At 43.3% G+C, this 23,803-nt stretch overlaps 2 protein-coding genes across 4 annotated transcripts in view; one reads left to right on the forward strand and one right to left on the reverse strand.

Annotated features, from left to right (window-relative positions):
- Nucleotides 1–1,889: 1,889 nt before the first annotated feature.
- LOC110486855 (membrane protein BRI3) lies at nucleotides 1,890–11,359 on the forward strand. Its single transcript, XM_021558682.3, has 3 exons — nucleotides 1,890–2,503; nucleotides 2,910–3,027; nucleotides 6,807–11,359. Exons 1-3 carry the CDS (start codon nucleotides 2,338–2,340, stop codon nucleotides 6,937–6,939), a joined length of 417 nt encoding a protein of 138 aa, XP_021414357.1. The 5' UTR covers nucleotides 1,890–2,337; the 3' UTR covers nucleotides 6,940–11,359.
- Nucleotides 11,360–11,727: 368 nt separating this feature from the next.
- LOC110539043 (BAR/IMD domain-containing adapter protein 2-like 1) overlaps nucleotides 11,728–23,803 on the reverse strand; it is an 80,176-nt gene continuing 68,100 nt past the window's right edge. For all 3 annotated transcript variants that reach the window (XM_090197170.1, XM_090197171.1, XM_090197172.1), the window contains 2 exons: nucleotides 18,302–18,345; nucleotides 11,728–14,405 (listed from right to left, as the gene is read on the reverse strand). In XM_090197170.1, coding sequence (XP_090053296.1) covers nucleotides 14,333–14,405; nucleotides 18,302–18,345 — 117 coding nt within the window. In that variant the 3' untranslated portion in view covers nucleotides 11,728–14,332. The remainder of the gene's footprint in view (nucleotides 14,406–18,301; nucleotides 18,346–23,803) is intronic.

Here is a 23,803-nt window from a genome sequence, read left to right on the forward strand (position 1 = left end):
TAGCAATGAGGCTGTGCGGTAAGCTATAGGACCAATACATTATCACCACATACTGGCTTTGCTTGAATTTGCCAGTGTTGTTCTGGACATTTAAAAAAAGATATATTTCAAAATGTGAGGTAGTGTATATGATCACACCGGTAATAGATCCATTGTTGTATTAATTGTGAGGCACTGCTGAGTGAGCATGCATTTAAACAATTATCTTTTTATTTTACTGGGCTGATGGTGCCTGCATCTGATGGTCAGTCTCAGCGGAGGGAGAGAGCAGCAGACTGAGGGTCCGTTTCTCAACATCCCTCCGCTCTCCCTTTCCTCCACTGACACTGGCCAAAAAGAGGCACTGTTTTCCAGCTGTTGGCGAAACTCGAGTCGCACCACAATATTTCTGCCTCATGCACAAATTCATGTTGTTACTCCTATGAACAGAGAACGTGAAATATTCCTTGATATTAAAAAAGACCCAAGCCGCTAATAATAATAAAAAACAACCCAAGCCTATAGATACACTTCCCTACTCATTCATTGCTGCTGCACTGCTTGTTGTAGAGCTGAGTGGAAATAGGAAGAACGCGCATTTTATGGGTTATAAAAGTGTTGAATACAAAGTGTGGACAGTGCTGAGTAAGAACTTAAACTCACTCATAAAAACAGCAGCTCTTTGCTGTATTCGTTGACAGTCTCTCTATAGTCGTTTTGAAATCTCACAGTATCAACTTTGCCGAGACCCGAGACTAATAAAAGAAAATAGGATCACAAGGCTTTATTGTTTTTTGTTTTTTACAGAAATGTTTGGCGATCGACTAGAAATGCCTTGGAGATCGAGAATTCGCGATCGACTGGTTGGTGACCACTGGGATATGGCAACCGACTGTAGACGAAATTCGAGAAGTGAAGTCTGGGGAATTGCATCTGCGAAAGCCGAAAGTTGGACACTAATGTGGTTTTCCAACAGCAAGGCTCAGATCAACATGGCAGTGTTGCCATTATTTAAAAATAAAAATATTTATAATGTTGAAATAAACATGTATCTAACCCCCATAGCACACACTCATCAACTGAAATCATAATATAATATTATGTGTGTATATTGTACAGTCAATTAGTGAGAGAGAACCTCAAATATCCCATTTATTTGTATACTGTAAAACTTAAATTACACACAGCCTCAAATAGCCACCTGTCCCTTTTCATAGCCAGCAGGGCAACTTAACACATTAGAGCAAAGGTCTAAATTAATTGCTTACTAGTTTACCATAAATGTTTTGAGGTGTAATGTTTGATTTGTTACATTAACTAAATTAATTACATTAACTAAATCAGTAAGGACTTTCGCCCTCTTGTGGCGAAAGTAGGAACTGCCGAAAATGCACAGTCAAAGATGATAATTATTCTGTCAAGCACATTTTTTTTTTAATAGAGGCAATTTAAGACAAAAGAAACGTGACAAATTGTGTCAATTATAACACATTAGTGCAGGATATTAAGATTGATTAAAATGCTGGAAGTGAACGCTGGAATTAAACAATTAACTATGCAAATATGCAAAAGCAGTGTGCCTGGTTCAAATAAGCACCTGTTGTGTTCAGTAATTTAAGCAAATAAACACCCGGGCTATTAATTGAAGTTTTATGGTATATCACCTGCACACACAACTTGTTAAATAGGTTCCTGTTTCAGTCATGTCTTTGAACACGTTTGCATGGGTAAAAAACAACAACATCCAAATGATTGGTTGACCTATGCAGGCGATGGTTGCATGAAGAACAACTGCAAAAACTTGCAGTCAAAACTTCATAAGCACAAGTCAGACAATTTGTACACCCAGAATGCAACAGACTTTGGTCACCGACTTGACAAATGTGATCTGCTCGAACGCGCCCCTTTTCTCCGCACATAGGCGTTCCGGAGCGCATCACATGATTTGAGTCTTGTGACAATCCAGACAGAAAGGGAAAACGAGTTCCGAGTTTACAACTGTTTTTTTGTGTGCTCTAGAGTGATTGGAGAGGTTCTTTTGACAAAAAATGACATAATGAGGTGATAAGATGGCGATATTTTAGACATTTCCCTCTTTTTTTAAATAAGCATCCTCCCTTTAGACTGAAGAGTCCGCGAGTGTTTCGGGTGGTGCAGTCAGGGACAAAGTTGGCACATGGAGAGAGGCGATAACTTAAATTTTTGCGCGTCGTGTTTTCTTAGTTTTTTTTTACTCATCCGTGCCTGCAAAAGTCGTATGACTCGAGGCAACACCGACTAAGTAAATCCAATTTGTGTGGGAAGAAGAGGGCCAGCCAAGGCAAAGAAAGAGAAAGATAACTTGAGGACGCAACAGATATGGACAGCAAACCTCTTCTCCAAGACCGTCCTCCCGCTTATGCTAACGTCGTCCCGGGGGCGTATGAATATGGCCAGCAGCACAATTATGGAGCTATCCCCGCCCCAACCCCTGCACCCCCGGGCTTTCAACAGCCGCCGCCATATCAGTACCCCACTGGCCCAGGCAAGTAGATCACATTGTAGGGTTGTTACCTAACGTCCAAAGCTAGCTCCTGAACTATGACGTCGTTACGCGCCGATGTGCTGGAACCGCCATAACGTAACTTTTTTATTTTAAGTTGCATGAACTTGCTGACATTTATAGAGTAGCTTCCACACTGTAGACTGTAATACCAATACAAATTTGGGTGGATGCTTGTATTTATCATATTTCACACATGTACAAGTGTGTATTAGAGTTGTCTATGCTCTGTACAGGGTACTGGGTTCGTTATCTTACCAGTGGCAAATACTGTATAATCCCTTGCCTCTCTTGGCTGACTGAAACGGAAACTGACTCATGACTTCCCCTTGTAGTTCAGATCTTGCCTAATTCAACCTCAAACTCCTCTCCCCTTGTCCTACCACAGGGTTCCAAGAAGGCCCCAGTGCACAGATGGGCCCAGCCATAGCCCAGCAGCCCTACCCTGGCACATACACCATCATCCAGCCCTCCGTGGTGGTGGTGGGGGGCTGCCCAGCCTGCAGGTGAGACACCAGCCCCAAACAACACACGCATAGTGGGGAAGCATACTGTATGTTGGGGGGAGGCACAGAATTCAGTACAACAGTATTGTATCTATGGAGGGGGCACAGAATCCAGTACAACAGTATTGTATCTATGGAGGGGGCACATAATTCAGTACAACAGTATTGTATCTATGGAGGGGGCACAGAATTCAGTACAACAGTATTGTATCTATGGAGGGGGCACAGAATTCAGTACAACAGTATTGTATCTATGGAGGGGGCACAGAATTCAGTACAACAGTATTGTATCTATGGAGGGGGGGGACTGTCTGCATTTCTGGCAGCCTTCAATTCAGTCTTATTGTTTTATTATATGTTAGTAAAGTAACCTTTGACTGCTCAGTTCAAATCACATTTTATAGGTCACATACACATTTAACAGATGTTATTGTGGGTGTAATGAAATGCTGGTCTTCCTAGCTACAACAGTAGCTAACAATTCACAACAATACACACATCTCAAAGTAAAATAATGGAATGAAGAAATATATAAATATTAAGAGGAGTTGGTTGACATCACAGGATGCACAACATATGATGTCACCAGCTTCTGTTATGGTCTATCTTTTTGAGAGAGAAAAAACATAGAAACCTGCTGTTTTCACATATGTTGACGTTGGGGTGATGCTGGAGATGACAAATGAGTTTGGAAAGTGTTGAAATGTTCCATTAAGCTGTTGTCACAGAGCTGAACTCTCTGAACGCCACAGAGGGGAGTAATGCTATAACAAGCGTGTAACTAAGGTGATTTAGAAGGAAGAACATTGTTTGAAACCTTGAGATGAACCACAGTTGAAGGGGGGACCAGATTTGTAGTCGGTGCATGTGACATACAATTTGATCTGATTTGGGAGAAGGTGTAGGGTCTGCCAAACCAAGACGAATCAGTAGACTAATCTGCCATCAAGGAAAGCCTTGTCAATCAATAGTGTTCCTGTGGTGAACACGTGGTTTCCTGTGGTGAACACGTGGTTTCCATGTGTCAAATGACGGTTGTCTTCTGCTCCATCTGTGTCTAAAGGGTGTTCCACAGTATAGCTACATGTGAGCGTCATGGTAACAGTATTACACTGCACTGTAGGCAGGCAGGCAGGCCTAGCACACACTAAAGCTGCTGCTGTAGGGTAAAGCTTCATTTCGAGAGTGACCGCAGTGGTTTCAATTTGTCTGATACAACATCCTCTCAGTGTCCGTTGCTTGGAACACAGACGTGTGACAGGAGAGAGGAAGTTGATTGACTGTATGATGCTCTTGAAGGTCAAACGTTATCATGAGTCAACGTGGTCTTGTATGAAAAATGGTCAGGGTCGTGTTCTTTAGGTCATACAATGGAAAACGTTTGTCCTAATAAACATTTAAATGTTTTGCAACGGAAAAGGAGTGTTTCTTATTGGACAAGTCGAGGTAGTCCGTTCCTGTTTGTCTGTTTTATTCCGTTTGGTGCCTAATGAACATGACCCATTAGCTGTAGTGTCCGTCTTGTGTTGATTCAGTAAAAATATTTTTAAAAATTCACATTTAGTGTTTTTAAAATGAACATATTAGTCTAATTGATGATAGAATACACTAATGGCATGTTTACATTGAGACTTTAAACCAGTGTTTGGTGTAAATACAGACTTGTTTTCACTTCTGAGGCCTGGACTACAAAGTCAAATAATAGAGCCTGATTTCTAGGAGTGTTAGATTGACAGTAGAGGGAGATGGCTTGTTTTAGTTTGTCACCACTAGATGGACAGTAGAGGGAGATGGCTTGTTTTAGTTTGTCACCACTAGATGGACAGTAGAGGGAGATGGCTTGTTTTAGTTTGTCACCACTAGATTGACAGTAGAGGGAGACGGCTTGTTTTAGTTTGTCACCACTAGATGGACAGTAGAGGGAGATGGCTTGTTTTAGTTTGTCACCACTAGATTGACAGTAGAGGGAGATGGCTTGTTTTAGTTTGTCACCACTAGATTGACAGTAGAGGGAGATGGCTTGTTTTAGTTTGTCACCACTAGATGGACAGTAGAGGGAGATGGCTTGTTTTAGTTTGTCACCACTAGATGGACAGTAGAGGGAGATGGCTTGTTTTAGTTTGTCACCACTAGATGGACAGTAGAGGGAGATGGCTTGTTTTAGTTTGTCACCACTAGATTGACAGTAGAGGGAGACGGCTTGTTTTAGTTTGTCACCACTAGATGGACAGTAGAGGGAGATGGCTTGTTTTAGTTTGTCACCACTAGATTGACAGTAGAGGGAGATGGCTTGTTTTAGTTTGTCACCACTAGATTGACAGTAGAGGGAGATGGCTTGTTTTAGTTTGTCACCACTAGATGGACAGTAGAGGGAGATGGCTTGTTTTAGTTTGTCACCACTAGATTGACAGTAGAGGGAGATGGCTTGTTTTAGTTTGTCACCACTAGATGGACAGTAGAGGGAGATGGCTTGTTTTAGTTTGTCACCACTAGATGGACAGTAGAGGGAGATGGCTTGTTTTAGTTTGTCACCACTATTTGCATTGCCAGGTTCACTAAAGGGTTCTAGTCCAGTTTGTGGCCTTGGCACACTCTGATACTCAGCTGATAAGCAGTGGTGGTGTAAACACACCCATGACATGTACATGGCACACAGCAGGGCAGGTGCAGGCAACACACACACACAGCAGGAAAAATGTCAAAGTCCACACTACATTTGCGCTCCACCTCTTGTTGCTCACATTTTTTCTGTCCACCATTTCTTCTAGAAACGGTTCTAACTAGAGGAAGTACAGCTACAACTGGAAGTTAACTTTTTTCGTAGTAGGTTAGGAGACTTAGGTTAAGGTTAGGGAAAGGGTTGGGGCTGGCTAAAATGCTCTCCTAACCTGCTGTAAAAAGTAACTTCTGGTAGCTGCGCTCCCTCTAGTCACAAGGCTGATTGAAATACAGTGTTTGTCTGATTGGAACACACCAGGATGTGATTGTGATGGGCCAGTAGGTGTATAGTGTAATCACTACAGTTCAACATCTAGACATATTTGGGTCGATACAATGTAGATTTCCTCTAAGGGGAGTTGACAGATGTATTGGACGTGATGCTAGTCAGCCAACATGTGGAGTCATAAGACCAGACAGTAGTTCCTGCTAGCTGTTAACCCCTGCAGCTCTGTTCCTTCTAGTAGCCACTCTGTTCAGGGGAGAGTTAACTCTCCATGTGATTCCCCAGGTCACACAGTGAGACCACAATGTGCCTTTAGACCACATAACAGTGTTATGATTATGTCACGGCTCATACATCTAATAGCACTGCATCTCCAACACATTACCATGGGAACCTAGAAAGCCCAGAGTCACAATGACTGCTAGAAAGTATAGACTACTTATTATTCTCTCTCATTATTAGTTATTTGTCCTGTGGCGACTTGACACACAACAACAACAGAATGGTTCAATCTCTACACCAATAGGTGCTCCTTTTCCTGCTCGTGGTTTTTGGGAGGTGGTTGCATTGACCAGAGTTTTCTCAGTCCTAAAAAATGCTTTCTGGGGTGGATGGGAATTTAGTTGCTAATTGATGAGTTACATTTTTTTTTGCTTGAATGTTACGTATATGATCATTTTAAATAACTTATCTCATAAAACCACACATCCTTACTTATTGGCAAACATGTTTTTGCTCAGGTGGCCCCTTTTTTGCTGGAGAGCATCACCAGAGGAGAGCATCACCAGAGGCCAACATTCTATCTCTTTAATGTGCGCCTTCATCTTTTTTTCAGAGTGGGCGTGCTGGAGGATGACTTCACCTGTCTGGGGATCATGTGTGCCGTCTTCTTCTTCCCCCTGGGGATCCTCTTCTGCCTGGCACTGCGCCAGAGGAGATGCCCCAACTGTGGCGCCACCTTCGGGTAGAAGGACCCACCTGCAGCTCGTCCTCTCAGCCCAGCTGGATCTTATAACTTTGTTGTTTATAATTATTACACAGTGAGAATGCCAGGTCTTTTCTATACAACGATTAAGTAGTCGCCACAATGAACTTCTAGCCAGCCATTAATTCTGATATGATAGAGGTGCATGTGAAAACCTACATTTGTACATGGTAGAATATACTTTGGTAGTATTATCTAGTGAAGAAGCCTGATCTTTGTCCATCTACAGCTGGTGCCTTTATTACACTATAGAGCAGAAAACAGACAGGGGCCATATTCCACAAAGCGTATCAGAAAATATCCTGGATCCTGTTTTAAGACAAAAAAAAGCTCCCAGCTCAGAGTAGGTTTTATGAGGATAAGTTACTGCTCAGACAGACTCTGAGCCAGGAGAAAAATCAACTCAAAAGTTTCTCTGTTGGTAATCACCACAGTTTGAGGTACCGCAAAAGAAGGATAGTGATGATGCTCATTGACATTGTTGCAAATGATGAGGAATAACCAATCAGGACGAGGCACTGACAGCTGTACAGCTTCAGACAACTACGGGGAATGTTGCAGGGGTAAAACGTGTGATATCATCTGCCTGACACCATCACTTTGTCTACTTTTAATTTACCCTAATATGTTGGTTTGCATATGTTTAGAATAATGTGATGGGAATATTGCACTGAATCAGTTTGACAGTTAAAATATGAACGTTATGTCAACACTCTTCTGTTCAACAAATCTAAGGCATCAAGTCACTTGCCGATAATGTTGCATAACGCATTTCAAAAAGGTCTAGTTTTACCCAACACAGAGTTAATATAGGCTGTAGATACCCAACCCATAGACACGGCTAGTTTTACCCAACACAAAGTTAATATAGACTGTAATGCCCAACCCATAGACACGGCTAGTTTTACCCAACACAGCGTTAATATAGACTGTAGATGCCCAACCCAGAGACACGGCTAGTTTTACCCAACACAAAGTCAATATAGACTGTAGATGCCCAACCCATAGACATGGCTAGTTTTACCCAACACAAAGTTAATATAGACTGTAGATGCCCAACCCATAGACACGGCTAGTTTTACCCAACACAAAGTTAATATAGACTGTAGATGCCCAACCCATAGACACGGCTAGTTTTACCCAACACAAAGTTAATATAGACTGTAGATGCCCAAACCATAGACACGGCTAGTTTTACCCAACACAAAGTTAATATAGACTGTAGATGCCCAACCCATAGACACGGCTAGTTTTACCCAACACAAAGTTAATATAGACTGTAGATGTCCAACCCATAGACACGGCTAGTTTTACCCAACACAAAGTTAATATAGACTGTAGATGCCCAACCCATAGACACGGCTAGTTTTACCCAACACAAAGTTAATATAGACTGTAGATGCCCAAACCATAGACACGGCTAGTTTTACCCAACACAAAGTTAATATAGACTGTAGATGCCCAACCCATAGACACGGCTAGTTTTACCCAACACAGAGTTAATATAGACTGTAGATGTCCAACCCATAGACACGGCTAGTTTTACCCAACACAGAGTTAATATAGACTATAGATGTCCAACCCATAGACACGGCTAGTTTTACCCAACACAAAGTTAATATAGACTGTAGATGTCCAACCCATAGACACGGCTAGTTTTACCCAACACAGAGTTAATATAGACTGTAGATGTCCAACCCATAGACACGGCTAGTTTTACCCAACACAGAGTTAATATAGACTGTAGATGCCCAACCCATAGACACGGCTAGTTTTACCCAACACAAAGTTAATATAGACTGTAGATACCCAACCCATAGACACGGCTAGTTTTAACGTGATATTGCGCTCCAAAGGGATAACTTTAAATGACATGTAGGTTCATGAAATAATTGAAAGAGAACTGTGTGATTGTTTATTAGCCTAGTGGTTGTGAGTATTTAGGCTGTCGTGTGAATGAAGCCTTGTGAAATCATTGTCAAAAGTACAAGGTGTACATTATTATGGGTTGATTGTTTGATATTTCTATATGTTCTTTCACCTCCAAAGCAGCAGCCTGTCTATGGCACAGGAAGCACTGCCTTTTTCTATTACCAAGACACCTGTTGGTAACTCTGGCTGGTTAGGACAGCTCATGAGGTCTCCTAAATATCTCTTGACTAGGTGGGGGACTGTTATGACTAAAGAAGCGTCCTGCATAGCTTTTATTTTTACCCATAAGAGTAGGAGTAAAATGTCTCCTAGCACCTACGACCAAATGTTTTACTCTGAGATGCTTTGTGGATACGGCCCCGAGGCGCATATTCAACAAGTGCATCCGAGTAGGAGATCTAGGATCAGGTCCTCCCTGTCCATATAAACCTTGTGCATTATGATTTAAAAGCCAAACTGATCCCAGAGGCTCTTTGTGATATAGGCCCAGAAAGGGATTGTGGTCATTATGTGGCTGAAGACGGGGATCAATAACAAATCATTTACTTGATAGAATTCCTTTGTTTTGTCATGTTCAATCAAACGGAGGCACAAGTAGATTTTGTGCTCGATGTTAAATTCCAATTGCGCCACACCTGGGAATTGTTCAGTTCTGCCACTTCTGAAGCGCCTTCTGTTTCATGTAGTCACATTTTAGGATTAATTATGTATTTTTTAAAGGAGACTCATTACTTTGGGAAATGGTTCGTCACTATACAGGTATATGACTATAAGGAAATGACCCATTGAGCGAGAGCCTCTTTAAGCAACCCTTTTGAACCTCTGTTTTGAAGCCTTTGAGAATGCTGCCCCCACTCAGTCTGGGCCAGTGTCGCAGAGAATATCTTTTCCCAGCTCGACTCTGGCTGGGGGAGGGTTTTAAACGTAACACTGAGACATCAGCTGTCCCGAACTCAGACATGTACAATTTGTCATTGAGCTGTTGTCTGTTCTGGTTTCTTTTAATTCTGGGGCCATGTCATATTTTCACAGGTATGATTCTGATTGATGGCTTTTATATAGGTCTGCAGACCTCAGCGTTTCTTATTGGACAAGACCAGGTAGTCCCTCCCTGTTTCAGTCCATTTTCTACCGTTTGCTGCCTAATGAATAGGGGTCTCTGTTCCAGTATCCTTTAATGTCACTATAGCATACCACTTAGAATGTATGTCCAATAATGTATGTCCAATAAACATGTACGTTCTAAGTAGTGTGTAAATCTGGACATAGGTTGAAGTGTCCTACACCCAGGCCCTACACAGGAGTTCACCCAGGCCCTACACAGGAGTTCACCCAGGCCCTACACAGGAGTTCACCCAGGCCCTACACAGGAGTTCACCCAGGTCCTACACAGGAGTTCACCCAGGCCCTACACAGGAGTTCACCCAGGTCCTACACAGGAGTTCACCCAGGCCCTACACAGGAGTTCACCCAGGCCCTACACAGGAGTTCACCCAGGCCCTACACAGGAGTTCACCCAGGCCCTACACAGGAGTTCACCCAGGCCCTACACAGGAGTTCACCCAGGCCCTACACAGGAGTTCACCCAGGCCCTACACAGGAGTTCACCCAGGCCCTACACAGGAGTTCACCCAGGCCCTACACAGGAGTTCACCCAGGTCCTACACAGGAGTTCACCCAGGCCCTACACAGGAGTTCACCCAGGCCCTACACAGGAGTTCACCCAGGCCCTACACAGGAGTTCACCCAGGCCCTACACAGGAGTTCACCCAGGCCCTACACAGGAGTTCACCCAGGCCCTACACAGGAGTTCACCCAGGCCCTACACAGGAGTTCACCCAGGACCTACACAGGAGTTCACCCAGGTTCTACACAGGAGTTCACCCAGGCCCTATACAGGAGTTCACCCAGGCCCTACACAGGAGTTCACCCAGGCCCTACACAGGAGTTCACCCAGGCCCTATACAGGCTCTGCAGGAGTTCACCCAGGCCCTACACAGGAGTTCACCCAGGCCCTACACAGGAGTTCACCCAGGCCCTACACAGGAGTTCACCCAGGTCCTACACAGGCTCTGCAGGAGTTCACCCAGGTCAAGTTGGGCACCACGTCTTTGACCTACAACCAAGCAGACTCAGCCAAGGGAGGGAGGAAAAGCATGCAGACAGTTTTTTGCATAATACAAGCAGGTTGACGTGTGTAATCTCTGGATAATCTGTAGCCATTTTAGTATTCTTCTCAGTGACAACTCAGCCTCCTGCAATCCTCCCAACAATAGACAATCAACCGAGAATGTCTCTATGTACCCATATGTCTCTCTACCACCAGTAGTTTATTGTCCATGTAATAAAATGGGGTCATATATTGGGGGTGTATTTGACATGGATCTGCTTTGAAACACTACGCACGCCATCATGATTGAGGTCCTTATTTTTTCTAAAAGAGTTATTGTAAATAAAGAACCATGAGTGCGGTACATGTCTCGGCTGATCTTTTAAAACTTTTCCTGGCCCGTATTCATAAAGCGTCTCGAAGTAGGAGTGCTGATCTAGGGTCAGGTCCCTCTTTCCATATAATCATATGGTCTAAACAGCTCAACTGACTCTAGATCAGTGCCCAATCACTTTGTAGAAGACAACCCTGTTCCTGTTCAATTCAACCCCAGTTGTAACTAACCGGATTCTGTTTTTCAACCAGTTAATTATTAGAATCAGAGCTGACATCCAGAGTTGAACATGAAAACATCAGGGAAATTGCCTTTAAAAGGTGTATTAACAGTATGCCTTGGCTTGAAACCTGGCCTTTCTAGTCATGAAGTAACATATATTATTGGTCATAACATTTATAATTTAAACCTTTATTTAACCAGGCAAGTCAGTTAACAACAAATTCTTATTTTCAATGACGGCCTAGAAACAGTGGGTTAACTGCCTGTTCAGGGGCAGAACGACAGATTTGTACCTTGTCAGCTCGGGGGTTTGAACTTGCAACCTTTCGGTTACTAGTCCAATGCTCTAACCACTAGGCTACCCAATAACAATTTATCATGACAAAGAGTTGAAATAAAGAGAAGACAAGCAGTAAAATATACTGAACAAAAATATAAATGCAACATGCAACAATTTCAAAGATGTTACAGTTCATATGAGGAAATCAGTCAATTTAAGTACATTCTTTAGGCCCTAAACTATGTATTTCACATGACTGGGAATACAGATATGCATCTGTTAGTTAAAGATATCTTTAAAACTGAAGGTAGGGGGTGTGGATCAGAAAACCAGTCAGTATCTGGTGGGACCACCATTTGTCTCATGCAGCGCGACACATCTCCATACATAGAGTTGATCAGGCTGTTGATTGTAGCTTGTGAAATATTGTCCCACTTCTTTTCAATGGCTGTGCGAAGTCGCTGAATATTGGTGGGAACTGGAACATTCTGTTGCACATGTCGATCCAGCGCGTCCCAAACATGCTCAATCGGTGACATGTCAGGTGAGTATGCAGACCATGGAAGAACTGGGACATTTTCAGCTTCTAGATATTGTATACAGAACCTTGCAACATGGGGCTGTGCATTATAATGCTGAAACATGAGATGATGGCGGCGGATGAATGGCACGACAATGGGCTTCGGGATTTCATCACGGTATCTCTGTGCATTAAAATTGCCATCGATAAAATGTAATTGTGTTCATTGTCCGTAGCTTATGCCTGCCCATATCATAACCCCACCGCCACCATGGGACACACTGTTCACAACATTGACATCAACAAACCACTCGCCTACACGATGCCTCTGCAGTTGTGAGGCCGGTTGGGCATACTGCCAAATTCCCAAAAATGATGTTTGAGGCTGCTTATGGTAGAGAAATTGACATTTGATCTGGAAACAGTTCTGGTGGACATTCCTGCAGTCAGCATGCCAATTGCACGCTCCCTCTAAACTTGAGACATCTGTGGCATTGTGTTGTGACAAAACTCCTCATTTTAAAGTGGTCTTTTATTGTACCCAGCACAAGGTCCACCTGTGTAGTGATCATGCTGTTAAATCAACTTCTTGATATGCCATACCTGTCAGGTGAATGGATTATTTTGGCAAAAGAGAAATGCTCACTAACAGGGATGTAAATACATTTGTGCACAACATTTGAGAGAAGTACATTTTTTATGCATATGGAACATTTCTGGAATATTTTATTTCAGCTCATGAAACATGGGACCAACACTTTACATGCTGCGTTTACATTTTTGTTCAGTGTATATTTGTTTATTTTCATACAGCAACGTTCCAAACTCAGGGAGTAGGCAAGGCAGACCAAAGAAAAATTATAAAATTAGCCACTAGGTTGAAAATGCCTTCCATGAAGCATGAAGATAAAAGCAAAATGGCTGCACGGTCTATGGGAAGTTATGAGTTCCATTTAACCATGTCCTTTTAAAAATGGATGTCCACAGCACTACTGGCTCATATTCATTAGGAAACGTAAGGGAAAACGTTTTAAAACAGTTGATTTTTCCCTCAAAGGTTTCAGTCTGCTTTCTTCCGTTTGGTGCCTAATGAACATGACCCGGGCTACTTGAATAACAGACAGGTGAGAGACGTTTCACAGAATGATTACTGTTGGTATATAGAGTTAAGGTAAACAGGTCTCACATCTTCCACTAGTAACAGCAGCACTGTATGAACACTTAACTGAAAAACCAATCAGCAAAATGACAATGACACACTCAACCAATCAAATTCGTTGTACACTTCTTGGAAGGAGTTGAGGGGGAAAAATGATGTGCGCTTCCCTTGAATGAGTATACTTCTATTCGACAGTCACTAGCAGTTGGTCTTTAGTAATGATAGCAACAATGCAATTTTACATATCATATTCGAGATACATCAACAATAACGAGCAACGCTACCATAAGGACCTCTGTAAATTGTGATGCATAGGTCCCGTATTGCATACATTCATTTATCTACTGCCCTATGGCAACTAACATTTTCTGACGAGTGATTGAAGCAACAAAAAAAAAAAAAAGAGTCAGAAATACATTCTGATATTTCAACGGCCCAATCTCAGGCTTTCCTCGACTCCTTTTCACACACGCCCAGCGAGAACGCATGTAGTATGTCGCCACTCATCATCACCGACAAAAATAGGTCTAGAAAATCTATATATGTGCATCTGTTTACATAAATAAATCCTCCCACCTTCTCAGGGAGAGCGTTTGCAGCAGTAGGGCAACTGTGTATTAGACAATGTCATTTCTAATGGCATCTGTAGTAGTGAAATTACTGGATCTTCAGCACAGCAGCCCACAGTGTCAAGTTGTCCCGTACACTAGTGTCCGGCCCTGGGTCCATCCGCCTGGAGGAGGGGGGACAGCATGGGGTGATGCCCAGCTGGAGGTGCCGCTCCTGTGTAGAGGTGGACCGGAGGGTGGGTCTGGAGGTTTAGATGACTGGGCCTGAGCGGTCATTGGTGACTGTGGGACGTAGCTTGACTGCGGTGAACGGGTTCCCTCCCCTAAGGAGACAGACGGGTTAATGCTGGTGTGATGATTTTATGACACTTGGGCCCTATTTGAACCATCCTAACAATGGTAAATCTTAGCACTGGTGGTAACGTTACAGCTTTGGGGTGGGTCAAGAATACTTTAGCTATTTTCACAACCGGAATTATGGACACAGTAGGTGGCAGTGGCACGAACAGGCTGGGTCAATCAGAACGTGCTCCATGCCTAAATATGTGTTGCTTCAAGCTGGGTCAATCAGAACGTGCTCCATGCCTAAATATGTGTTGCTTCAAGTTGTGTATTTATGGTATTTTATGTATTATGTTTTCATCAACTCCAATTCCAATGTTAGTCTGTTATAGCCTAGTTCATTAAATAGCCTGCCACATATTTTCTAAATATATTGAACATGTTTGCAGTCCACATTGTTCTAGTTGCATTGCTTCAATATGTAAAAACATAGTTAAACATAGGCTATAGCTGACATAGGGGCTAGGATATTTAATATAGGGGCCAGGCCATTTAATATAGGGGCTAGGATATTTAATATAGGGGCCAGGCCATTTAATATAGGAGCTAGGCCATTTAATATAGGGGCCAGGCCATTTAATATAGGGGCTAGGCCATTTAATATAGGGGCTAGGCCATTTAATATAGGGGCTAGGCCATTTAATATAGGGGCCAGGCCATTTAATATAGGGGCCAGGCCATTTAATATAGGGGCTAGGCCATTTAATATAGGGGCTAGGCCATTTAATATAGGGGCCAGGCCATTTAATATAGGGGCTAGGCCATTTAATATAGGGGCTAGGCCATTTAATATAGGGGCCAGGCCATTTAATATAGGGGCCAGGCCATTTAATATAGGGGCCAGGCCATTTAATACAGGGGCTAGGCCATTTAATATAGGGGCCAGGCCATTTAATATAGGGGCTAGGCCATTTAATATAGGGGCCAGGCCATTTAATATAGGGGCTAGGCCATTTAATATAGGGGCCAGGCCATTTAATATAGGGGCCAGGCCATTTAATATAGGGGCTAGGCCATTTAATATAGGGGCCAGGCCATTTAATATAGGGGCTAGGCCATTTAATATAGGGGCTAGGCCATTTAATATAGGGGCTAGGCCATTTAATATAGGGGCTAGGCCATTTAATATAGGGGCTAGGCCATTTAATATAGGGGCTAGGCCATTTAATATAGGGGCTAGGCCATTTAATATAGGGGCCAGGCCATTTAATATAGGGGCTAGGCCATTTAATATAGGGGCTAGGCCATTTAATATAGGGGCTAGGCCATTTAATATAGGGGCCAGGCCATTTAATATAGGGGCCAGGCCATTTAATATAGGGGCCAGGCCATTTAATATAGGGGCCAGGCCATTTAATATAGGGGCCAGGCCATTTAATATAGGGGCCAGGCCATTTAATATAGGGGCTAGGCCATTTAATATAGGGGCTAGGCCATTTAATATAGGGGCTAGGCCATTTAATATAGGGGCTAGGCCATTTAATATAGGGGCTAGGCCATTTAATATAGGGGCTAGGCCTGCTGTTAATTGCAGTCTGGACATGGACATACCAAATGTAGACAATAAGCAAGATTCAATTCACCAGGCTATTGATAAGGCCTAAAAAGACAGCGTATAAAATTAAACAATAGAGTAAAGTCCCCTGTTTTGGGGACCTGAGTGGTTCTGGTACCGGTTCCAACCGGATGGATATGTGGACACCATAGATTTAAATATGTATTTTACAGTTATAAGGAAATCTTAGTCGTTGATAAATTGACTATACTATATTTAGAAAGCATAAGTCATTTCAAGCCTTATTCATACCGTTTTGTTGAATAGGAAATACATCACATTAAATATTTCATATTTGTACTGTGTACTTGAGCTTGTGTCCTGAGAAGTGACTACACCTCAGCAATTTATAACTACATTTAACAGATCGGGGAGATTTGAACCTTAGAGTCTGCAGTATTACTAGTTATTGTTTATGGCCCTCTCATACTAAATAATTACTTCTGGAGATTACATAGATGACATTTTTGATTACATTACAGCCTGGTGAACCTCTTTAATACGTTTGGTTTAGAATCAAATTAAACAAAAACGCTACAGTTGTTTTTTAAATCAAAAACAATATTTCTAAATAATATTGGGTCAGAAACATATAAATCGCTTCTCTCGTTCCATGGCACTGTTTGCACACGTAGGCCTAAATATCTTTACGCATAACATTCGCACGTCTATACAAAGTATTAGGCTCCTGTCAATCGTATCGTTGCTTATGTGCGAGGCAGATTTTTGTTAAAGATCCACTTGTTGATATTGCATTATAGGACGACTAAATAGTTTGGAGTGTCTTTGGTAATCAGACAAGGGGGCGCTCTTTGAAACTGGATGGATAGCCTTCTGAACAAGTCGAAATGCAGATATGTGAATTGTGAATAATGAAAAAGCATGAGGGCATAAAATGTCAAAGCCCTCTCAGTAGACCATTTAAAACCTCTTTATTTATAGGCTACTTTTGGATAATTGCCAGGATACAAGACACACCTATGTGATGCTGGTATACCAGCGTTGATTAAGGGGAGGGGACGCTATGCTTGGTTTTTAATTAAATTAAAGCAATCCCTTTTTTTATGTTTCCAAATACGAGATTCACTGGCACAAAAGGCACATCTCTCCTTCCATGGGCTCTCTGTGTCATGGTTGGATAGGCTGTGCTTCCACTCTGTGTGTCATGGTTGGATAGGCTGTGCTTCCACTCTGTGTGTCATGGTTGAATAGGTTGTGCTTCCACTCTGTGTGTCATGGTTGGATAGGCTGTGCTTCTACTCTGTGTGTCATGGTTAGATAGGCTGGCTGTGCTTCCACTCTGTGTGTCATGGTTAGATAGGCTGGCTGTGCTTCCACTCTGTGTGTCATGGTTGGATAGGCTGTGCTTCCACTCTGTGTGTCATGGTTGGATAGGCTGTGCTTCCACTCTGTGTGTCATGGTTAGATAGGCTGTGCTTCCACTCTGTGTGCCATGGTTGGATAGAATGTGCTTCCACTCTGTGTGTCATGGTTGGATAGGCTGTGCTTCCACTCTCTGTGTCATGGTTGGATAGGCTGTGCTTCCACTCTGTGTCATGGTTAGATAGGCTGTGCTTCTACTCTGTGTGTCATGGTTGGATAGGCTGTGCTTCTACTCTGTGTGTCATGGTTGGATAGGCTGTGCTTCTACTCTGTGTGTCATGGTTGGATAGGCTGTGCTTCCACTCGGTGTGTCATGGTTGGATTGGCTGTGCTTCCACTCGGTGTGTCATGGTTGGATAGGCTGTGCTTCCACTCTGTGTGTCATGGTTGGATTGGCTGTGCTTCCACTCGGTGTGTCATGGTTGGATAGGCTGTGCTTCCACTCGGTGTGTCATGGTTGGATAGGCTGTGCTTCCACTCTGTGTGTCATGGTTGGATAGGCTGTGCTTCCACTCTCAAAATCCCTGCCATTATCATCTGCGTTACTGTTAAGACCTGCTTTTTGGGGGTCTTAAAACCTCCCATTAGTGCTGCATGAAAATTGTCACTTTTGCACTTGTTTTTAAGGACACACCTGTAAAATTGTAACCCCTCCCACTTCAGTGCAAGGGAGCTGATGGTAGACAGGTAAATTTCTGAACTTGGCGTTAGGGCTGGAAAATGCCAGTGTACCTGCTTTTACATGACGAAATTGCAAATTAACGTGCATTTGACACTTGCGCCTCCTTAGCGCCAAACATAGAACCCTTGCGCTCTGTATGTGGACTACACTGTGGGTAGAGTATATGACTGACTATTTGAAAGAAAGATTGTGTCCACACATGTTATTGTGAGTTTAAGATGGATGTGTTAATATTCTCTTCATGATGCATGACTTACCCGAGGAAAAGAGGCGTCTTCCCAAAACCATTCAGTTGGGTTCCCTGTAAACAAACCCAAGAGACATCAGACCAGATATACTGTAAGTCACAAGATGCATTCACTCTCCATGATGGAATCCAACCCAACAATGATTCATTCACTCTCCATGATGGAATCCAACCCAACAATGATTCATTTACTCTCCATGATGGAATCCAACCCAACAATGATTCATTTACTCTCCATGATGGAATCCAACCCAACAATGATTCATTTACTCTCCATGATGGAATCCAACCCAACAATGATTCATTCACTCTCCATGATGGAATCCAACCCAAAAATTATTAATTCACTCTCCATGATGAAATCCAACCCAACAATGATTAATTTACTCTCCATGATGGAATCCAACCCACCAATGATTCATTTACTCTCCATGATGGAATCCAACCCAACAATGATTCATTCACTCTCCATGATGGAATCCAACCCAACAATGATTCATTCACTCTCCATGATGAAATCCAACCCAACAATGATTCATTCACTCTCCATGATGGAATCCAACCCACCAATGATTCATTTACTCTCCATGATGGAATCCAACCCAACAATGATTCATTCACTCTCCATGATGGAATCCAACCCAACAATGATTCATTCACTCTCCATGATGGAATCCAACCCAACAATGATTCATTTACTCTCCATGATGGAATCCAACCCAACAATGATTCATTCACTCTCCATGATGGAATCCAACCCAACAATGATTCATTTACTCTCCATGATGGAATCCAACCCAACAATGATTAATTTACTCTCCATGATGGAATCCAACCCAACAATGATTCATTTACTCTCTATGATGGAATCCAACCCAACAATGATTCATTTACTCTCCATGATGGAATCCAACCCAACAATGATTAATTCACTCTCCATGATGGAATCCAACCCAACAATGATTAATTTACTCTCCATGATGGAATCCAACCCAACAATAATTCATTTACTCTCCATGATGGAATCCAACCCAACAATGATTCATTCACTCTCCATGATGGAATCCAACCCAACAATGATTCTTTCACTCTCCATGATGGAATCCAACCCAACAATGATTCATTTACTCTCCATGATGGAATCCAACCCAACAATGATTCATTTACTCTCCATGATGGAATCCAACCCAACAATGATTCATTCACTCTCCATGATGGAATCCAACCCAACAATGATTCATTTACTCTCCATGATGGAATCCAACCCAACAATGATTCATTTACTCTCCATGATGGAATCCAACCCAACAATGATTAATTTACTCTCCATGATGGAATCCAACCCAACAATGATTAATTTACTCTCCATGATGGAATCCAACCCAACAATGATTCATTTACTCTCCATGATGGAATCCAACCCAACAATGATTCATTCACTCTCCATGATAGAATCCAACCCAACAATGATTCATTTACTCTCCATGATGGAATCCAACCCAACAATGATTCATTTACTCTCCATGATGGAATCCAACCCAACAATGATTCATTTACTCTCCATGATGGAATCCAACCCAACAATGATTCATTCACTCTCCATGATGGAATCCAACCCAACAATGATTAATTTACTCTCCATGATGGAATCCAAACCAACAATGATTCATTTACTCTCCATGATGGAATCCAACCCAACAATGATTCATTTACTGTCCATGATGGAATCCAACCCAACAATGATTAATTTACTCTCCATGATGGAATCCAACCCAACAATGATTCATTTACTCTCCATGATGGAATCCAACCCAACAATGATTCATTCACTCTCCATGATGGAATCCAACCCAACAATGATTCATTTACTCTCCATGATGGAATCCAACCCAACAATGATTCATTTACTCCCCATGATGGAATCCAACCCAACAATGATTCATTCACTCTCCATGATGGAATCCAACCCAACAATGATTCATTTACTCTCCATGATGGAATCCAACCCAACAATGATTCATTCACTCTCCATGATGGAATCCAACCCAACAATGATTCATTTACTCTCCATGATGGAATCCAACCCAACAATGATTCATTTACTCTCCATGATGGAATCCAACCCAACAATGATTCATTTACTCTCCATGATGGAATCCAGCCCAACAATGATTCATTCACATGCAAAAATATAATTTCCATACCAAATGTACAACATTTCTGGGACTTTTTGCATCTGTTGCCCATGGAGACTACACCACAGACTACCCCTCCTCAGACAGGTTTGGTAGGGCAGACTGGTGAGTGTTGTGTGTTGCCCATGGAGACCACACCACAGACTACCCCTCCTCAGACAGGTTTGGTAGGGCAGACTGGTGAGTGTTGTGTGTTGCCCATGGAGACCACACCACAGACTACCCCTCCTCAGACAGGTTTGGTAGGGCAGACTGGTGAGTGTTGTGTGTTGCCCATGGAGACCACACCACAGACTACCGCTCCTCAGACAGGTTTGGTAGGGCAGACTGGTGAGTGTTGTGTGTTGCCCATGGAGACCACACCACAGACTACCCCTCCTCAGACAGGTTTGGTAGGGCAGACTGGTGAGTGTTGTGTGTTGCCCATGGAGACCACACCACAGACTACCCCTCCTCAGACAGGTTTGGTAGGGCAGACTGGTGAGTGTTGTGTGTTGCCCATGGAGACCACACCACAGACTACCCCTCCTCAGACAGGTTTGGTAAGGCAGACTGGTGAGTGTTGTGACTGTGACAAACAGAGATGACCTGGGTTCAAATGCTATTTAAAATCTTTCAAATACTTTGAGTGATTGCTGGAGTCTGCCTGGAGTGACAAATTATGTGGTTTTCAACTAGACTATTGAGACTGTTATGTTGGTTCCATTGCAACAGGTCCTCTCAATAGATAGGTGTTGAACCCAGGTCTGGAGAGGAGAATGCTTCATCACCTCAGAACACTGACACTGGAAAATGGCTATTCTGGAAGGGACAGTGTATCCCAGGACCAGGATGGGGAAACACTGTCCTATTGTACTGTGTAGAGATGGGTGGGTTGACTCATAACCTGCAATCCCTGTAGTTATATGGCGGGGAGGGGTGGGTTGACTCATAACTACAGGGATTGCAGGTTATATTGGCGGGGAGGGGTGAGTTTAGGGTCATTAAATATTGGGTGGGTTGAATAAAGAGAAAACAATGCATTAAAAATCCATAAATGTATCATTTTTGTAGAATTCTGAGACCAAAAGGACAATGTCAGAGTTGAATTCAATAAGAGAAATGATGTGAAAGAACAGCAGGCCAGAACAGTAGTCTAATGTTGGGGAAAGATGTGTGATGACTGAGGTCACAGTCACAACACAGGGGAACATCAAGGGAACTGTACCGTTCCAGATGGGTTAGATAGAATAGTAGTATAACTGAAATCTGAACAGAGTGGAGGTCTATAACCTCTCACATAGTTTTAATATTAACTCATAGAATTAAGCATTTCTTACAGTGAAATGATACAGCAAATGTACAGCATCATAAAAGCAGATAGTATTTCAACCACATAAAATATGCACCCAAGCTGAACTGAAATCTTATTTTAAAAAACATGTTGGGTCTTTATAACAGCTTTTCATTTCCTTAAAACTGGAGTTATTGCATTTTTCAGGTTAGGATTGAGTGTGGGCCTCAGATTTTCACTTTATCACATATAGTCAGGAGGTTGCGGATGGGTTACTAGCAATTCGGGTGGGTGCTGGTGAACAAACTGCTGACCCACGCATCACTGGTAGTCTCTCAGCTGTAGTGCTGGGATGCCACCACCAGAGGACAGCATTGAGCCTACAGAACAGCATTAGCCCTAGAGAGGGGTAGGCAGGCAGATGTAGCCAGACACACATTGACCTTAGTGACTGCTGTCCTAACATCCTCTTGACATCCTGGACAGATGTGTAGTTTTAATCCTAGTCCTAATCAGACTGAGTGCAGGGTGTCAGCACACACACACACACACGTCATTTCTCTCGATACTTTCTGATACATTCCTGTAGTACCTCTGCTCTCGCTACGTCAGTCTCTTCTCTTTCTGTGTCTTTAATCCGTTTCTCTGTGTTCATCTGCCTCACTTTCTACACAAAGGGCAGAACCAGCAAGAAAGCATTTTTCTCATGGTGACAGAGCATTCCTGTGTAACCCCCACCCCTCCCTCTATCCCACCCTCTTCTCCTAATTCCCTCCCTTCATTCGCTCCCTGCAGCCAAATCTGATGAATGGGGAAAAGACTTCTCCCTTATGGCACTGGTCATACTAGCACAATAAAGACCTGGGTCCTGGAGTTTGTAACAGCAGAGTTGTGGGTTTGATTCCTGCAGGGGCCACATGTACTGAATGAGTTTAGCATCTGTTAAATGAGCACATTATCAGTATTAAACATGACAATCAGACCTAGTCGTGTCCCAAAGGAGATGAAGAGAAGTGAGTGATCCCAGTTATGAACTAACTATAATCCCATTCACAAGGACAGAGCTATACGTGGCTGGTAGTCTGGAATGAATGACTCACCACTATACCATCCCTGCCTCCTTCAAAGACAGCCCTGGAGGTGTGTGTCATATACACACACACAACAATCTCTTGTCGCATACACACCTACACACAGTCCAGTCACGACACACGCACCTACATACACAGAGTTACCCCACTTGTCGTGCTCTCACCTACACACCGAGAGAAACAGGAAGTGTTGTTCAGACTCACCTACACAGCTAGTTATTCTTTTCATTGTATGGAAAAACATTCACAGCATGCTATTCACCTACCCACACCCCACCCCCAGTCTTTACCTACCCCCCCCCCCCCCCCCCCCAGTCTTCACCTACACACACCCCACCCCCAGTCTTCACCTACACACACCCCATCCCCAGTCTTCACCTACACACACCCCACCCCCAGTCTTCACCTACACACACCCCACCCCCAGTCTTCACCTACCCACACACCACCCCCAGTCTTCACCTACCCACACCCCACACCCACCCTTCACCTACCCACACCCCACCCCCAGTCTTCACCTACACACACCCCACCCCCAGTCTTCACCTACACACACCCCACCCCCTATCTTCACCTACCCACACCCCACCCCCAGTCTTCACCTACACACACCCCACCCCCAGTCTTCACCTACACACACCCCACCCCCTATCTTCACCTACACACACCCCACCCCCAGTCTTCACCTACCCACACCCCACCCCCTGTCTTCACCTACCCACACCCCACCCCCTGTCTTCACCTACCCACACCCCACCTCCAGTCTTCACCTACACACACCCCACCCCCAGTCTACACCTACACACACCCCACCCCCTGTGAGTGGCGCAGCGGTCTAAGGCACTGCATCTCAGTGCAAGAGGCGTCACTACAATCCCTGGTTCGATTCCTGGCTGTATCACATCCAGACGTGATTGGGAGTCCCATAGGGCGGCGCACAATTGGCCCAGCGT

Source organism: Oncorhynchus mykiss, chromosome 13 (genome assembly GCF_057628025.1).
Source record: "Oncorhynchus mykiss isolate SJ-2025 chromosome 13, ASM5762802v1, whole genome shotgun sequence".
Taxonomy (NCBI): Eukaryota; Metazoa; Chordata; class Actinopteri; order Salmoniformes; family Salmonidae; genus Oncorhynchus; species Oncorhynchus mykiss.